The 16791-nt window shown below is 38.2% G+C and overlaps 2 protein-coding genes across 2 annotated transcripts in view; one reads left to right on the forward strand and one right to left on the reverse strand.

The window, feature by feature from the left end:
* LOC107666018 (uncharacterized protein C16orf96 homolog) overlaps nucleotides 1-2892 on the forward strand; it is a 20209-nt gene extending 17317 nt beyond the window's left edge. Inside the window, exons 12-13 of the mRNA XM_016457110.1 lie at nucleotides 1402-1521; nucleotides 2300-2892. Of these exons, the coding sequence (XP_016312596.1) occupies nucleotides 1402-1521; nucleotides 2300-2466 (287 nt within the window). The 3' untranslated portion in view covers nucleotides 2467-2892. The remainder of the gene's footprint in view (nucleotides 1-1401; nucleotides 1522-2299) is intronic.
* Nucleotides 2893-5192: 2300 nt separating this feature from the next.
* The window catches only part of ubald2 (UBA-like domain containing 2), a 21370-nt gene continuing 9771 nt past the window's right edge, over nucleotides 5193-16791 (reverse strand). Inside the window, exons 3-4 of the mRNA XM_016456835.1 lie at nucleotides 8881-9176; nucleotides 5193-8845 (exon numbers count right to left, since the gene is read on the reverse strand). Coding sequence (XP_016312321.1) covers nucleotides 8785-8845; nucleotides 8881-9176 — 357 coding nt within the window. The 3' untranslated portion in view covers nucleotides 5193-8784. The remainder of the gene's footprint in view (nucleotides 8846-8880; nucleotides 9177-16791) is intronic.

The following is a 16791-nucleotide window of genomic DNA, read 5'->3' on the forward strand; positions in this document are numbered from 1 at the left end:
TATCTATCTATCTATCTATCTATCTATCTATCTATCTATATATATATATATATATATATATATACAGTATATATATTAAGCCTACTATATAAGAATTGTATTTTTATTTAATACTCACTTTTTATTTTAAAATATGATAGTATTATCACACTTTACTATTTCGTTTATCATCTAAGTGCAATAATACTACTATTACTATTTTTAATTATTTTTAGTGCTGTCAAAATTAGCACGTAAATGCAAGCGATACATTTTTCCAGTTTTCCAGATGTTGTCAGGCCATATGCCAGTAAAAACAAATTTTCCTGTACTGTCAGCCGTTATACTGTGCTCGTAGTGTGTGCTCTTCAATTGCACGTACAAATACAGAGGCGTGCGCTGTAGCCTGTATCATTTCATATTTAAGCGCGAATGAAACACTACGAGCATGCGTGTCCGATCCGCGTCACGTTCAGCAGCGGCAGCTCTTAAAGTAATAGCAGCCAAATAACCTAATAACCCAACTGCTGTCATGACTGTTAAACAAAGAACAAAAGAGAAAAGAGGAAATCAATAACTTTTGGAGCTTTAAGGATTCATCTATATTTAATTTAGAAGTAAGTGTTTGATAATAACTTTATTTAATTTCTGTATATTTCGTACTTGCTGAAGGGCACAGGCAAATATGACATTTATTACAATGGGTTTATGTGAAGATTGGTTTAAGTTTACTTAAATTAGAAGTTATGTTTTAAAGTCTACGTTTTAAAGTACAACATTACGTTTAGTCAGTGATTAAATATTAGGGGGGAAAAAGACCAATTTCCTAGAGACATCAGTAGTATTGGTATCAGTGATAGGCCCTGTCCCAAATGACTCGCCTTCAGTCATAAAAAAAGATGCCATTAAACAAATATTAAAATATACTGTTGTTTCTACATTAATTTGAAGATTAAATGTGAAATTATTGCAATATTAAAGTATATTTAAAAACTTTAATGTTAGGTGGGATTAATCTCGAATAATCGCGATTGGTTTCAGGAAAATGTGCGATTAATTCGTTAATTTTTTTAATCAATTGACAGCACTAATTAGTGTAATAGGTCACACTACGTGCAGTGTGAGCACTAAACAAAATCACCAGGTGCTCTCAGACTAAAAAAATGTATGTTCACCCCTGCATATATAAATCCTGTGGCAGATTTAGACAGGTGGTGCTGGGGGAGGTGGAGGGTTTCAGAGGAACTCTATAATGTGCTGCAGGGCCAGCTTACAGTGAACTCTGAACCAGACTATTTAAATGTTGAGCAAGCAGCTCACTGACTGCAGAATCAGCAGAGGCCAATCAGCTTGTGCCATGTAGTGAATGAATTGCTGTCAATGTTCTTATGTCTGCCATTTGAATTGTTGATGCTCTTGCAGGCAACTGGAAGAGCAAAGACAAGGTCAGCCGCTCACAGTCCCAGAGGTCCAGTGGAGTGGACGCTGGCCGTGGGAGTCCTGCAAGGCCACAGAGTGCCAAGACTCACCGCAGCCACTCAGGTGGGTTATGAGGAGCTGACCTTAAACACACTCACAGCAGATGAGAATAAAGCAGTTAAAGTTGGCTGTAAATAAACACTGGCTTTTGACCTATTTTAGCTACAAGGCTAACGGTGTTCAAGAGCTGCTAACACTGAGGTGCTGTTCTTGACCTTTGAACTTTAAATACCCTGGCTATGTCCAAGTTGAGGCTCATCAGATTACGACCTGTGTGTATATCTTATCCATGCCTGAGCGAATAGAGAAGTCAAAATAGTCCGTGGTAAACAAAGACAGGCTGTTTTTCTGGCCGGCTCCCGAGTTAGCGTGTGTGAAATGATCAGTGCTGTTTGCTAAGGTTGCTAAACTGTCTCTTGTTTTTAGGGTTGGTGCTTTGAACAAACCCTTAACAAGAAGTCAACTTCACTGTGACTTAAGCAAATTGAAAAGCAGTCATGAAAGTGTCTCTCTTTAAGTACACTTAGGTGGTCTTTTATTTCAGTTATTTGATATAATCTGCAAATACAGTTTTTAAAAGATATAAGATTTTAAGTTGCATTTTAAGATAAAATTAGATTGTATCTGCACTACATGTGCACATTTAATACAGCTAAGTACACTTAAGTTCTTTTTTACAAGGCCCTTTAAAGGAGATGTTTTTAAGTCATTATGTAAGCGTCTGACAGATGCCTCACATGTTTGTCAGTTCACGAGTTGTACGTGATGCAGTTGTGATCGTAACTCACACTTGAATGCTCTTTAACCTTTGAACTCTGACCCCCACCCCCCACTCTCACAGCGTCCAGCACCTCGATGAAAGATCGGCCCCTGTCCTCTATGGACTGTCTGTCCCAGGACGTCCCGCTCCAGACCTCATTCCATGACAGCACCACAGAGCCGAAAGAAGCACTGGAGCTCCATAAAGAGCTCAACCAATCAGAAGATGAGCCGGTGACATCACTCTAGAGATCCTCCAATAGGAGCCGCCCCATTGTCTGAATGAAATGTTTACAGCAGTGCGTGACACAAGCTATATAGGTGAAACAGAAGGTTCCTCTGTAACATTGAGAATATCTATATAAGATTTAATAAATGTTTTTTGCACAAGCGTCAGTCATATTAAATATGCAAAACATTGTTTGTCATCCAATGTGAGTATTAATTCCCTTTTACATTCTAAACTCTCTCACAGTGTTGATCTGATGAATTTGACCCAGTACTTGTTGGTGAACATTTTTTCAATCAGTTCCAACCAGTACAAAGTATCTGGTATAGATTCATGTCTGTTTCACCTCAAACCTACCTCTTACAACATACAGCTACTGCTTTAATAAACAGCAATTATATCTGTCAGATGTATTATTCAGTTGAAGTATTAATGGTGATAATCTGTCCCACTGATGCAGCAGTGTTGGAAACGGGGCTGGATTGGTAATCGGGCATACCGGGCAGTTTCCCGGTGGGCCAACGCACTTAAGGGGCCGACTAAATGTTTTCTTTTTTTGCCAAGGACCATCACGCAGGGACAGCGAGCAGCCAGTGGCCCATTGGATTGTCTCCTGTATAGACAGCGTAAACCATCCAATCACAATGCGCTATAGACGGAGTGATGAAGTATTCTGCTCCGCCTATATAAAGATCGCTTCACCCCAACTTCTTCCTCGTCGGCTTTTCCCACGTTTTCACAGCAGATTTATCAAGAACAGGCTTGCGCTGCGGTGAGTGATGCTGTATATATATATATATGGTGGTGGGCCGCCTGGACCAAAAATGCCTGGGCCGATTTTTTGTCCCAGTCCAGCCCTGGTTGGAAATACACTATATTGCCAAAAGTGTATTTCCTTTTTGAACCTTGTCTTATACACAGAGGCATTGTTGTGTTAGAATAGAAACACACAATTCATTGTAAGATTTGTACTGAAAAATTACTAAAGTAGTCAAACCTGTTCATTAGAAGGTGTCCTAATACTTTTGGCAATATAGTGTTTCTATAACAGCACTGGTGATAACACCATGGTCGTCATTACAGTGAGCTATCGCACTGAATCTTACACATGTATAACGTCAATTTACTAAACACCCATCATAAGCATAATTGAGGTCTTGCGTTAAAGTGATGTAAATGCTGATGTTTTAAGGTTTGTTTGGAGCGACTAATGACTCATTTCATGACCTTGTGCTTTTAGCTTCATTGTCACCCCGTTTCCAATTTGGATTTTGTTTTTAGAACAATCTGAGGTCACAGATACAAAGGTACTCAGTGTACAATTTTACCATGTGCAGACCACACACTTCCTGTAGCGCATCATAGACGTCATTTCCAAATTACTGACACAGGGTTTAATCGGGGGAAAAAAAATAAAATAATCACATATGGTTGACAAAGTAATTTAAAAAATATTGTAATTAATGAGCAATGGTATTATTCTGATGTAAAATGGTAATATATGGTACAAATCAAATAATGGTGATATTATATACACCATGGTACTATTTTGTAAAGGACTGTAATGTATGTAAATGTAAATGCAAAAATTGATATTTTTATGCAGAAATGACAATCTTGCCATTATTTCTCCCAATGTAATTCCAATCCAAAATCGCTTCTTTCATGGAAAAGAAATAATATATTTAATTTAACAAAGATACTAAGTGCAAAATATCCAAAATGTTTTGTGTTATACAAAGTGAATGTGTTGCGGATACTGGGCACTGTCAACCACAATAAATAATATAAAATAAACCATCATAAAAGTCTTCTGAAGTCATAAGTCGAAAGTCGTCCACAGCATATCGCTCAAATCTCATTTACTTTTGTGTAATTTTCCCCCCTTTTCAAAGACCCAATCCGCATTTACTTTGATTGGATGCACATTACCAAATTTTGGTAAAATATTGTTTGTACTACCATTCTTATTTCTTGTCCTCACAAACCATAATGTATGAGGGTTTTATGAACATTTACAATTTCCTTCTGCTCGTGCTTAAAATCGGAAAATTTAACCAAGAATGTGAGAGCAGAATGAATTTGGATAAATTGCTTATTAAACCAAACTTGTTCTTTTTTTGTTTAAGTTCAATGGTTTGTAAATCCATTCTCTGTTAAATTGTACCATGTACAAAAGTCTTGTGCTGAAGTTACACAGATATGACAATTTAACCAAGAATGTGTAAACAACTCAAATGTGCGCAAATGTACACAAATTCAATTCAATGTGACAAACTACAAAATGATGGATTTATGAACGTTTGTTAGAAATCTGTTCGTGTGTACATCATTCATGGATCCAAACTGTCACACTGACTTAAAAACGTGAATTTTATGCAACATTACTTTTACGAATGTAATTTCCCTTTTCAGAGCTCACTTTCACTGTATGGAAAAGAGCAGCGTGAACATTCTTCGAAACATCTGCTCTTATGTTCTTCAGAAGAAAGTCGCAAGTGTTCGTAACGGTGTCATGTTTGGCTGACATTATGCTTGCATCAACACTTGCTAGCATGTGAAGTTGTGTAATGATGTCCCAGTTTCAGTCACGTAATCGTGCGATTGTTGAGCGAGCAGCTTGAGTGTGTTAACATACCTAGACAGTTACAAAACAAAATTGTTATTATCGGAAATGGGTTGCAGTAGCATGCAAGAAATCCACACTTAGTTGTTACACGTTAAAGACAAATAACACAAACCACACTAGTCATTAAATCATTTATTATGACCTTAATAAAAACACAATGACCTCCAAAATGGTTTCAGATCTTAGCTTTTTTGTCAGACATATAAATACAAATCTCAACAAGGGAAAAGAACAAACAGTACAGGAGGGAAATCGATACAAAAAGTTGTTCGCTAACTAATTTGTTTTCTTGATGAAGGAACTGGTCAGTCTTCCTGCCTCTCGATGACTCACGGCGTATGTTGATCATCACAGCCGCAGTCTAAACAAACATGTCCCCGAAGAACTGAATCACGACGGTCTGAGATCTACGGCAGCGCAACTGTTCAAACAGTCAATGCCTGTGCCTTTCAGCGCTCCAGAGAATGACATTTGAGAGTACTGGCCCGGTTGCTATGGGAATCCAACCGAGCGACAGCTGAATTAAATGGAGACACTTCAAAAATCACAAGGCACTGGTCAGACAAACTCCAGACACTGACATCAGAGCCACCGCCGTTTGACTTCAGACTCTCGTCTCTTGCACCACTTCAACATAAATTGTCTTGGCAGGAATGACCTACTGCCCAGATGGCTACAAAACACTTACTGTCAACCTTTGGAGACCAACATGCTAGGTTTCTTTCTACACGGCAAACAACAGCCACCAGATGTGGCGGAAGACCAAACAAATATCTGCCATTATCGTTCTAGTGGCGTTTTCCAAAACCAAGAGTACTTTTCGCATTTCACATGCATTTTCTGGGCCAAAACACAGAAGCTGATCTATCACGTAGCCGTCTATGATTAAATCAAAATGGCTAATGCTTAAAATGGACCCGAGTTAGAATTAGACACCATATTTAGGTTGGTACAACTGAAGGAAGCTGTGAATTTATTCAGTGAACGTCGTTACGTAAACGGATGTATTTTGTCACGAACATTTATACAAGCTTGGTTTTATGAACATTTGCAAATTCATTCTGTATGCGCTTAAACTGAACGCACTGATTTATCAGAGAACGTACAAAAAGTTTGTAAATTCAGTCACGATTAAATGAACTTGGAATGAATTTGGGTAAATAGTTCGCAAAACAAAATGGTACAATTTAACAGAATTGACTTACAAATTATGCACACAAATTCGTTCTGCTTGTGTTTAAGTTACATGACAATTTACGAAAGAATGGTTTTGTAAGACATTCGCAAATTATTTCTGTGTGTGCTTAAATTGAACGCAACGATGTATTTGAGAATGTACAAATAGTTTGTAAATTCGGTCACGTTTAAATCATAATAGTGAACTTAAACACAAGCAGGATGAATTTGGGTAAATAGTTCGTAAATTGAACAGTTTAAATAGTAAAAAGTTCACAATTGTTTTCTTTGCATTTACGTTCATCAATACAATTTAACCAACTTTATCTCACGCCAATTCGTACATATTTTACTAGGTGGCTAATTCGTACGAATGCATACAATCTCACTCGTATAAATTTGTACGTTTTGTGAAAAATCGTACATATTTTACGAGGTGGCAAATTTGTCGGATTTTGTATGAATGACCACCCCTACCCCTTACAGAAATCATACAAAACCTTACGAATTAGGTCGTACAAATTCATACGAATATGCCACCGTGTAAAATACAAACGAATTGGTCGTGAGATAGCGTTGATTTAACAGAGAATGGATTTCTGAACACAAATTGGTTTTGCTTGTTTTTTAGTTATCTATATAATGACAATTTAACTAAGAATGTGTAAATGGTTCACAAATCAATTCTTGGCAAAATTTGCGACTACTTAATTCACCGCAATAAATTTGCCTTATTTATGAAACAAGTGATCATCATCATTCATAAATCTGTTCCTGCATAAACTGCCCTATCAAATTAATGTTGAAATACGAAAGATTGCTTTAATTAATAATTTACTTTGCGCGAAACAAGCTGAACAAGCTCCTTTTGTACATCATTCATAAATCCATTCTCACATAAACTGAAATTGAATTAAGTGTTCACGCAGTGATTTTTTGTGAATCTACAGTTTGAAAAAAGCATAACAAATTCCTGTGTGCATAGTTCATTAATCCATTCTTACTTAAACTGAAATGTAAATGTATGAAATACTGCTAAATTGCTATGAATAATACACAGTTATTTTTGACCCAAAAAAAAAAAAAATTATTTTAAGGCACATTTCATGTTTAATCAACTAAACGACCGATGTAACAGAACGATGTTGAAAAAAACTGTACATTTATCTCATCACAGCCTCGTTTTCAGTCGCTTCACATTAAATATGGCGTCCAGCCTGACTGAGGTCCATACTAAACCACGAATTCAAACCTCAAGACGGCAAAAGTGATTGTCTAAGATGAACGAATGAAGGGAAGGTGACATCATGCGAAACTAAAGAAACCCGTCATCTCAGAAAACCACTGCCAATCAATGTCCTGATCTAGGGTCAGCCTTCCCGCTCGATTACATTACAATCAGTACAACACAAATGCCAATATGTGACACCAGATCAGTCCTCGTCCACGGAGATGTCTCATCGCTTTCACACGGCGCGTTCGGCAGAGAGCGTGAGGTATTTGAGCCCTCGGTCGCAGCAGCTCACACGGAGAGCCCATTCAGCCGCCGGAGGTAGGATCAGGCCACAGCTGGAGCTGAGGTAGGTGGAGCTGAGCTTTACTACGCCGGCTGTGCTGGACCTCCAAATATCAGACCGCTCAGATCTTTACAAGAGTCTGCTAGCATTTTTAGTTCTTGGGGGTGGGAAAAAAAACAAACACAAAACACTTCTTTGAACTCGAGTCTGTATTCCTCAATGACGATTTTAGTTTAAACACAACAAGCTTTCCTGATTTAACCGCATACATGCTAAAAGTTGCGAATTTACCAAACAAGAATGAACTTTCTGACCAGGATTATTGCAAACTCTTCCTGATTTTTTCCATTTATATCTGGACCAATAGTTTTTGTTGATTCTGAATAAATTCAACTCGACGCACTTGAAATTGTGCATTTCGAACAAATAAGAGGTAATTAATCATCTCATAACAGCCTCTGTTAAGAACTCAATAGACACTAGTTCTACAGAAACGTCCTCCTGATGCTTCCTGGGATGCAGAACGACACGACCACCATGATATGTGATTCAGTCTTATTGTTTGTCAGCCGTTTTATTGCGAGTGCTTGTTGCCGACACAGCGCTACAGAGGAGGAGAGAGTCCGAATACGGTGAACGAACGAAGATTCACACGCACACATTCGCCCTGATCGTCCTCCGACGACTCCGTGGCTTTCTTTCGCTGTTGGATAGCGAAACATAAGAGGCTTCTTTGGGACTCTAACACCTCTTAATGACTTCCATAATTTTTTTTTTCTCATAGTGGTTCTTCCCAGGTTTGGACAGAAATGAAATCGACAATAGGTAAACGATCAAAACGAAATCTTCGAAAGAAGAGAGATTGTTCATCTTTAGAAAACTGAAAGAAAGAGTACCACGTCTTTCCCCCTTGGCCATCCAAAGTCTCAGTGAGTATATTCCCGCCCCGTTAAACCGTGTATCCTCACCCCAATTTACACCTCCGGCCCTCCCCGCGTCTCCCCCGCCGCAGAGTTTCATCTCTGGCCGTGCAGAGCTGACATGACGGGCGTCTGCTGGCCGTTGGCGGGCTGGGAGCCGGGCGGCCACGTGGGCGGCGGGGGGGCTGGGAGACGGGCGGCCACGTGGGCGGCTGGTGCATGTGATGGTGGTGGTGATGGAGCACGTGGTGGCCTGTGGGAGAGGACGGCGGCAGCCAGACGGGCTGGTGATTGGGGGGTGAGGAGGCCCAGAAGGAGCCGAATCCCTGTGCGGAGGCGTGGGGAGGAGGAGAACACGCCATAGACACCTGGGCCGAAGCGCCGGCTCCGCTGCCGCCTGTGCATTCAGACGTCCGCAGCTTGGAGAACATAGTGATGGCGTCGGGGAAGTTGGGCGGCGTGGCGGGAGTGTTGCGTGGAGTGCACATCTGAGCACAAACAAAAACACAAAAAAACAGCTCAGTTTATCTGATCCCATGTTGGTTAGATAACAATAGATAAACACAGATAAAAAAAACATATATACATATATATATATATATATATATATATATATATATATATGTATAATTAATTTAAAAAACACAGAAAATTACTACAACTATAAAAATTAAAAGGGACAATACCAAAATAAAATAAAATTCAAAATAATGGGACTACTCTGTATTCATATGGTATATACTGCTATATTGGTTTCGTATGGTTTTAAAACTTTTACACTATTTTCAAGTAATGTTTTAATTTAATAACTAAAAATGTCATATGATAATCAACAAATAAAAAGTAATAACATTTTCCGTACACCATACTGTCAATAAATAAATAAATAAATGCTTTTTATAACAAATATTATGAATGTATAAATATAATTATTTTTAGGGATTTGCACCACGTGATATTTTACAACCTAAACTAACCTTGACCTGATAATAATAAAAAAAAATCTGATATTTTAAGAAACTTACTGACCTTCAAACACAGTCATAAAGGTCTGTATCTTTCCCTGTTTTTTAGGTTTATGTTTTTTAATGCATGCTCGTCACACCACATGACTTTGACTTGGTGGATAAACATCTGTCCAAATATTAATAAGCAGTTTTGTTAAAATATGACTTGGATTATGCGTCTTCAGGTTAATCTAGCCTTATTAAAGCATTAAGCCCCGTGAAGCCTTGGTTTACAATGAATTTATAACAGCTAAGGGGCGTTGTTCGGTACGATGTGAAGCAGAGTGCCTAAAACCCCCTTAGCTGTTATAAATTCACTGTAAACCACGGCTTCACGGGGCTTATTGCTTTTATAAAACGGTTATTCCATATACGTAGTAAGGTTTCACAAAATAAAACAGAGCAAATAAAGAGTAATGATATAAATAAAAACAGTATTCTTCCACCAAACAATGTAGTTCCTTATTTGCCTTAAATAGAAAATGTTATTTCTAAGAAAAACTAATAAAAGGTTATGCCAAACAACATCTTTTGAAGAATAATTTTTTTAATAGGGCTTTTCTCTGTTATTTCAGGACAGCAGAATCATTATCAATTTTAATTGAAACGTCAAAATGAATTTTAATAGAGAAATTAACGCATGCACATTGTAGAAAAGGTGTATTCGAGGTGATCACACGTATGAATTATATTTGAATAAAATTAACAGATAAGTCACATCACTGACCCATGTAAGGGCAGAATATGTCTTATGTTAGTCAAGGTTACTTGCACCAAAAAACAATCTTGTTTCACATGGCATCTCAGCCTCTGACCCTTAATAATAAACAGGATGGATTCCTGCTGTACTTTAATCGCTTTTATGACTGACTGGACAACCTCTACACAATGAAAATGAAGTTTTCCACAAGTGGTCTGAAAAGGGCAGTTTGTGTTACATTACAATATGTGAACGACATACTATAATAGTAGCCTCATAGCATATGTCCCATGTGAGGTTTATAATTATATCACGCACAGATGCATATGTCAGCTACAGATGAGGCATTATGGGACTCAAAAGGATGTGCTGGCTGCACAACAGACTGAACAGCACTGTGCTGAGCATCAGTCCCATGATTCCCATAAAGCGTGAGATTTGTTTGCACAGGAGCTCTCAGCCCCTCTCTGCCATCCATGTGTTATTAAGGAAAAGTAGGCCACATAACTGACAGCAGTTTCAGCTCCTGATAACTGCGCCTTTAATAACCACCACACACACACACACACACACACACACACAAACACGCTGAGATCAGGTGACTGATATAAGAGCAGGAAGGGTTTGTCAGCAGAGAAGTTTATTAAGTTTTATTTCGGTGGAGCAGCTCTGATGCCGGTCAAAGGGACAAACACACATCCGTCTGTTAAGTAGGTCATCCAGACAGCAGCTTCAGTGTGGATATAAACACTCAAAGGTCTTCACCCTCCTCAGTGTTTACATCAACCCTGCTAATCAAACACTGTCTGGAAAAACACAGCTGAACTACACTCCTCTACAGATCTGAAGCTACATATTTTTGAATCCACTGGCCATTTTCACAATCACTCAATGTATACCTCATTACTTGTTAAAAGGTAATAACACCGCTAAGTAAATTAGCATATTAGCCATTTTCAAAACAGTGTAGTTCTTTCCTGTCATGAGCTATTTTCCCCACAAATAGTGGTGCTGAACTAAAGAATTTATTACAATTACAAAAACAGTTGAGTAATCGATAGACGAAAACACAATTTAGCAAGTTTCAGTTGTTATGCAAATGCCTTCCAAATAAAGTTACATAAATAAAGATTGTTTAGCTTTTTTAGCAGGATATCTAACTCTGTGTTAAGCCTCGTTCACACCAAGAAAGATAACTATAAAGATAACGATATTAGCGTCCACACCAGCAAACGATATCGTTTGTTTATTCTAAGCGCACGTGCGTCTGTCGCTTTAAATTATCGAGCTTGTGATAGCAGGATTGATTCTGATTGGCTGTCAATGTATCGTTGTATCGTTCATCAGCTGGAAAAAATCGTTCTGAAAGTGATTCCAACGGTATCTTTTCTCTGTGCCTTTATCGTTATAGTTGTGGTGTGGACTTTTATTTTTTTATATTTTCAATTTTAAGTTTCATTTTGGTTGAAGGTTTAGTCATTTTGTTGTATGTTTTTGTCATTCATATAAGTTGTCGGTACAGTTTTTATTAATTTTTATTTCAGTTTTAGTTTATTTTAGTATCAAGAAATGTTGTCTTGGCAACTAGATGAAATAAAAAATATTTTTATTTTATTTGAAAGAAATTTTTTTCAAGTAACAATAAAATATGTTACTAAATATTATAACACTCATTTTAATATACTATTTAATTTACATTAAAATCCATTTTATATTATAACCTACTATATTTTACTTCTGAAAACATTTTGAATGTTTCAAGTCTGAACTCTGAGAAAATTGAGAGTTTGCAAGTTGTAATTATGGATTCTATGAAGACGTGAATGCTTTTTACAAGTTAGAATCGGACAATTATGATAAAACTAGTCTCAGCCTCAGACGTCACGCCCACGGACCGTTGGCTGAACGTCTGATGCATACGGCACACAAAAGTGGAAACACTTCAGGAGTTTCGAAGTCGTCATCGGATTGATTGAATTATACAGGATTTCCGGAGACTTGTGTGTCGCGTTCTATAAGGTTCGGCCTGAAAAACAAAGATGCCGTGACGCCAAACCCCCTCACGAAAGAAGAAAGCCGTCGTGTTTACAACTGTGACAACGAGCGCTTATCAGGATCAACTAAACGCTGGATTTTCAAAAGTATGTGAAATATTTAAAGTTCGCGGCATAGAATCTTTAAAATACGTCCGAGAGTTTTACACACCGGTCTGTTATTGTGGCAACATTTCCACGCCCCGAAACGTGATGCTGAAACGAAACAAACTGATTGGTTGTTTGACATGTCGGTCAAACGGCCTCATGGGCGGGCCTTGGCCAATAAAAGCTGCCATGGATTCCAGACCTTCAGCCGTCAGTCTGAAGGTCTGGCTATGCGAGACTATGGTAAAACCAACATGGTAACACACCTTTTATCAGTAGTTTAAATACTCTAAGAGTACCTAAGCACCTCAAGCAATCTGTAATAAGTTATGATGTTTAAAATAGTCTTGACAGAGATCGCAGATAATAAAGGAATGTTCCAGATTCAATACAAGTTAAGCGATAATGTCACAAATGGAAGTTAACTGGGCCAATTCTCAGTAAAAGCAGTAACGTGCAGCTTGTATTGTTGTTACAGTGCAGTAAATATATGATTTGAGCTGACGAACAGCATGAATGTTTACAGGCTTCAGCAAATTGTTTAAACTGCGCAGGCCGGAGGAGGGTGGAGTGTTTTGCTATGAGACTCTCTTTTCAAGGACAGTCAAAACAGTGTGCACCCAGCCAGGAGCTCAGAGGACCGGTTTGAGGCCTGCGGGACTTTCTATGGCGCCCAAAGCAGACGTGTGCCAATAACAGGCCCGGCGCTGCCGAGAAAAGGGGGCAGCCTAGTTCAGCAGATTCCTCTACAGGAAGACAGGTCCAGACTCGTGACTTTGGGCCCTACTGCCAAAGCTGATCTGACTACAGACTTCTAACTCTGGAAAAAAAATGGTGTGGGATTTACTTTAAAACAATTTTCACTCAGAAATTACAAGTAAATTAATGAATAAATACAAAGAAATGGCAAGTAACGATGCATATATTGTCTCTGTTCTATTTAGAACTTTTGAAAACTTCAATTTAGAACATTGTGACAGGACTAGACCAAACATATCCATTAGCATCATTTCAATATTTACATAATTCTAAAGTCAGACTTCAATGTTCACGTTGTTAGCTAGTTTCTTTTAGTAGTTTTAATGTATCCAACTACCTCTTCGAACGTTTTGCATTCACACCATGTTGTAATTTTGACAAGAAACAGTCATTATGTAAATGCCTTATTAATAAATCTTTGTTTATTTAACGTTAATCTAACTATTAAACTGTATTGTATGTCTTATGTTGTATGTTCAGATTAATTTTGCATTAAAAAATTAACAATGGTCATTTACTGGAATTATTAAACAGAAATACTATGAAAAACTACATTTTAGATCAAGAACTGTTCTTATGAATGTTCTTCTTAATGAAAATTCAGATAAACATTAATAACTGGCATTCATCAAATAACTACTAAACCTAAATAACTCACCCAATTTAGCAAAAAAGAATGATATTTTGTAATTCTCAGGAAAATGTATTATAAATTATTTGTAAAATGTGTATTTTGATGACTTAATATGAAAAATATTCAAATTATTCCTTCAGAAGGAAAAGAACTCATTAAAGCAAACGGTCTACTTAAGATAAAAAAAGTGTATATATTGTTTATTTATTTTGTGTGGAGAACAAAACGGAAGTGACTCATAAACACGTACATCTGCAGCCCTCAGGAAACGGGTCCCATGTGTTTATAAATGACTTCATTGTTGACTGCATCTGTATCATACACACACTCACAGACCAACACACACACACACACACACACACACACACATGCACGCTTCTGATCCAATCAGAGCCTGCTCTTGTCTTTGCTCCGCCCATTTGCCCATATATGGTCACCAGCTGCATTATGTAATGGCTGCTCTCAAAATAAAAACAAACACAGAGAGACTTCCTGCCTCTGCCTTTCTCAAACACACTCCCCTCACATACAGCCAGAGAGAAAAAAAGAAACACACACACACAGAGATTCAGGCACGCACATGTCGTGGGTGGAGGCTGACGTCAATCTTTTAAAAACGCAGCACGACTGCAAGAATCATATCGCGGCTTGTCCACGGGGACTGGTTTTGTGAGAAGAAAAACGGTTTGCATAATCCTCAGCAGACTGAAGAACAGCGGTTGCGCGTCTGTTTTTTCAAAGAGGAAACAGCACGGCTCGTGTTTTAGCTGTCTGATGAAGTTCAAAAACAGCTGCGTGTCTGTGTGTACAGACCCAAAAATCACTTCATCAAGCCCCAGAGCACATGACTGATCCAACGGTCAAGGGCTAGGTCAGATCTGCTCCTATCACTGAGGGATTTGTCCAGCATATCTTCAAATTGCTGATTTATGAGGCTACATGTGCAAGCAGACAGGATGTGGACACATGAGTGGGAGTCACGGCTGGAAGATTTTTAGACTGTAGAAAAATCTCTGATACTCGACTAGTCTATTCTTCCCAGATATTTTTCAGACAGCTTAAAAGGGGATGAAACTGTCAGCATGTTAAAACCTTGAGTTCTTAAATTCAGCCCCTTTAAAGCATCGGTGCTACAGTCATCTAAATTCTTAGGTCATTGCGTCACATCTAGCCCTTTCACCCCCCAGAGTCTGGCATCATAAGTGTTCATAAAGACAGCATGGCAAGTTAAAAATAGTAACAAGCATCTCTTTGTGCTCCATCTAGTGGTCTTTGAACTAGGGGTCGACCGATTATCGGCGCCGATATTAAGCATTTTTATGATTATCGGTATCGGTCATTTTCAAAACCGATTCGCCGATAAAATAACTTAATTTTGAAACGCGCTATTTGGCTCTGATGCAGCCTGTCAGAACTCACCACTCTGTGGCCTAAAGCAGTCTCCGCCCACCGCTCATCTGATTTGTTGGGAGTCACGAGTCCGACCAATCAATGCGAATTCACTCTCACTCCAAAAGCACTTGCTAACTGGAGCTGCTTCGGTGATCACACATCATCAGTTGTCTCTCAGAGGTAAGGCAGCAGCAAACGTTGCTTAAATTGCAATAGATCCCAATCCACTAACGTTGCACTGAAGTTGCAAAACACCTCAATATTATCTATGATTTCCGCGATGCGGAAAACGCGGACGGAATCGCGGAATCCAGTCATATAAATGGAATTTACTGTATGACGCGGAATGTCACGGAATTTGTCAAAGTTTGGATGAATTAATCAAAAGTAGGTCAGTACACTTAAATAGAGTCGCAATATGGATTAGTATCTGTAAATATTAAGCCACAAAAATACTATTTATAGTATAGTATGTGTATTATAATACAGACGAGCAGTTTTGTTTTCTACACATACAAAGTGTGCGACGCTCGCGGTGATTTCAGCTTCTGTCTTCACTACATGAGGACATAAATACATGAACAACATCTCCAGAACTGCGCTGACCCCTCTAAGCGTCATTTCATGAGCATTTGACCGTTTCATTGGAGTAAAACTATCTTCATACCATTTACATAGACCTACAGAATCAAGTTCCTCATGGCAACCCGTCAAAATATAAATTCGGGTTAGCTTAATGAAATTATCAGAAATATATTACTATCTTCATATCATTTACATAGACCTACAGAAACAAGTTCCTCATGGCAACCCGTCAAAATATAAATTCGGGTTAGCTTAAATAAATTATCAGAAATACATTAATGTGGTGCAGTATGATGTACATAATACTACTCTGGGATGAAAGTTTTCCGTTGCTACGATGGATTTTCGTCAATTGGAAAAAATGAGGGGAAAAGAAACATGTAGCACATTGTTGTTGTTCTGCCGGTGTTCTGATGATTTGCTGGTAGCATAATCTGATAGATAGCATTAAGTCAAGCAGGACTTGAATTTCAGGCGCAGGATTGTGGCTATTAATAATAATTCTACACATTCCCGCAGGTTCTGCGCTTATAACGCGATGACAGATGACGGAACTTATCATTTGCACTAGTGTTGTTACGGTACCAAAATTTCAGTATTCGGTACCGATACCAGTGACAATCCACGGTTCTCGGTACCAATTTCGGTACCAAAGCAAAACACAAAAACATGCTAATTGAACAACATTTTTATTAATAACGTTAAACAAAAATTAAATGTACAAAACCAATGCCATTCTTTATACTTATTTAAAAGTGTTTCAAGTTTTCCCACAAGTAATAAAAGTAAGAAAAAAGTAAACAAGTTTCACCCAAAAGTTTAGTCATAGTTCTGCTGCCACTGAAAAACATCTGTAAACTGTTGTCTGTTTTAGGGTTTGCTGGT

Source organism: Sinocyclocheilus anshuiensis, unplaced genomic scaffold, assembly GCF_001515605.1.
Source record: "Sinocyclocheilus anshuiensis isolate Anshui unplaced genomic scaffold, SAMN03320099.WGS_v1.1 scaffold229, whole genome shotgun sequence".
In the NCBI taxonomy this organism is placed as follows: domain Eukaryota; kingdom Metazoa; phylum Chordata; class Actinopteri; order Cypriniformes; family Cyprinidae; genus Sinocyclocheilus; species Sinocyclocheilus anshuiensis.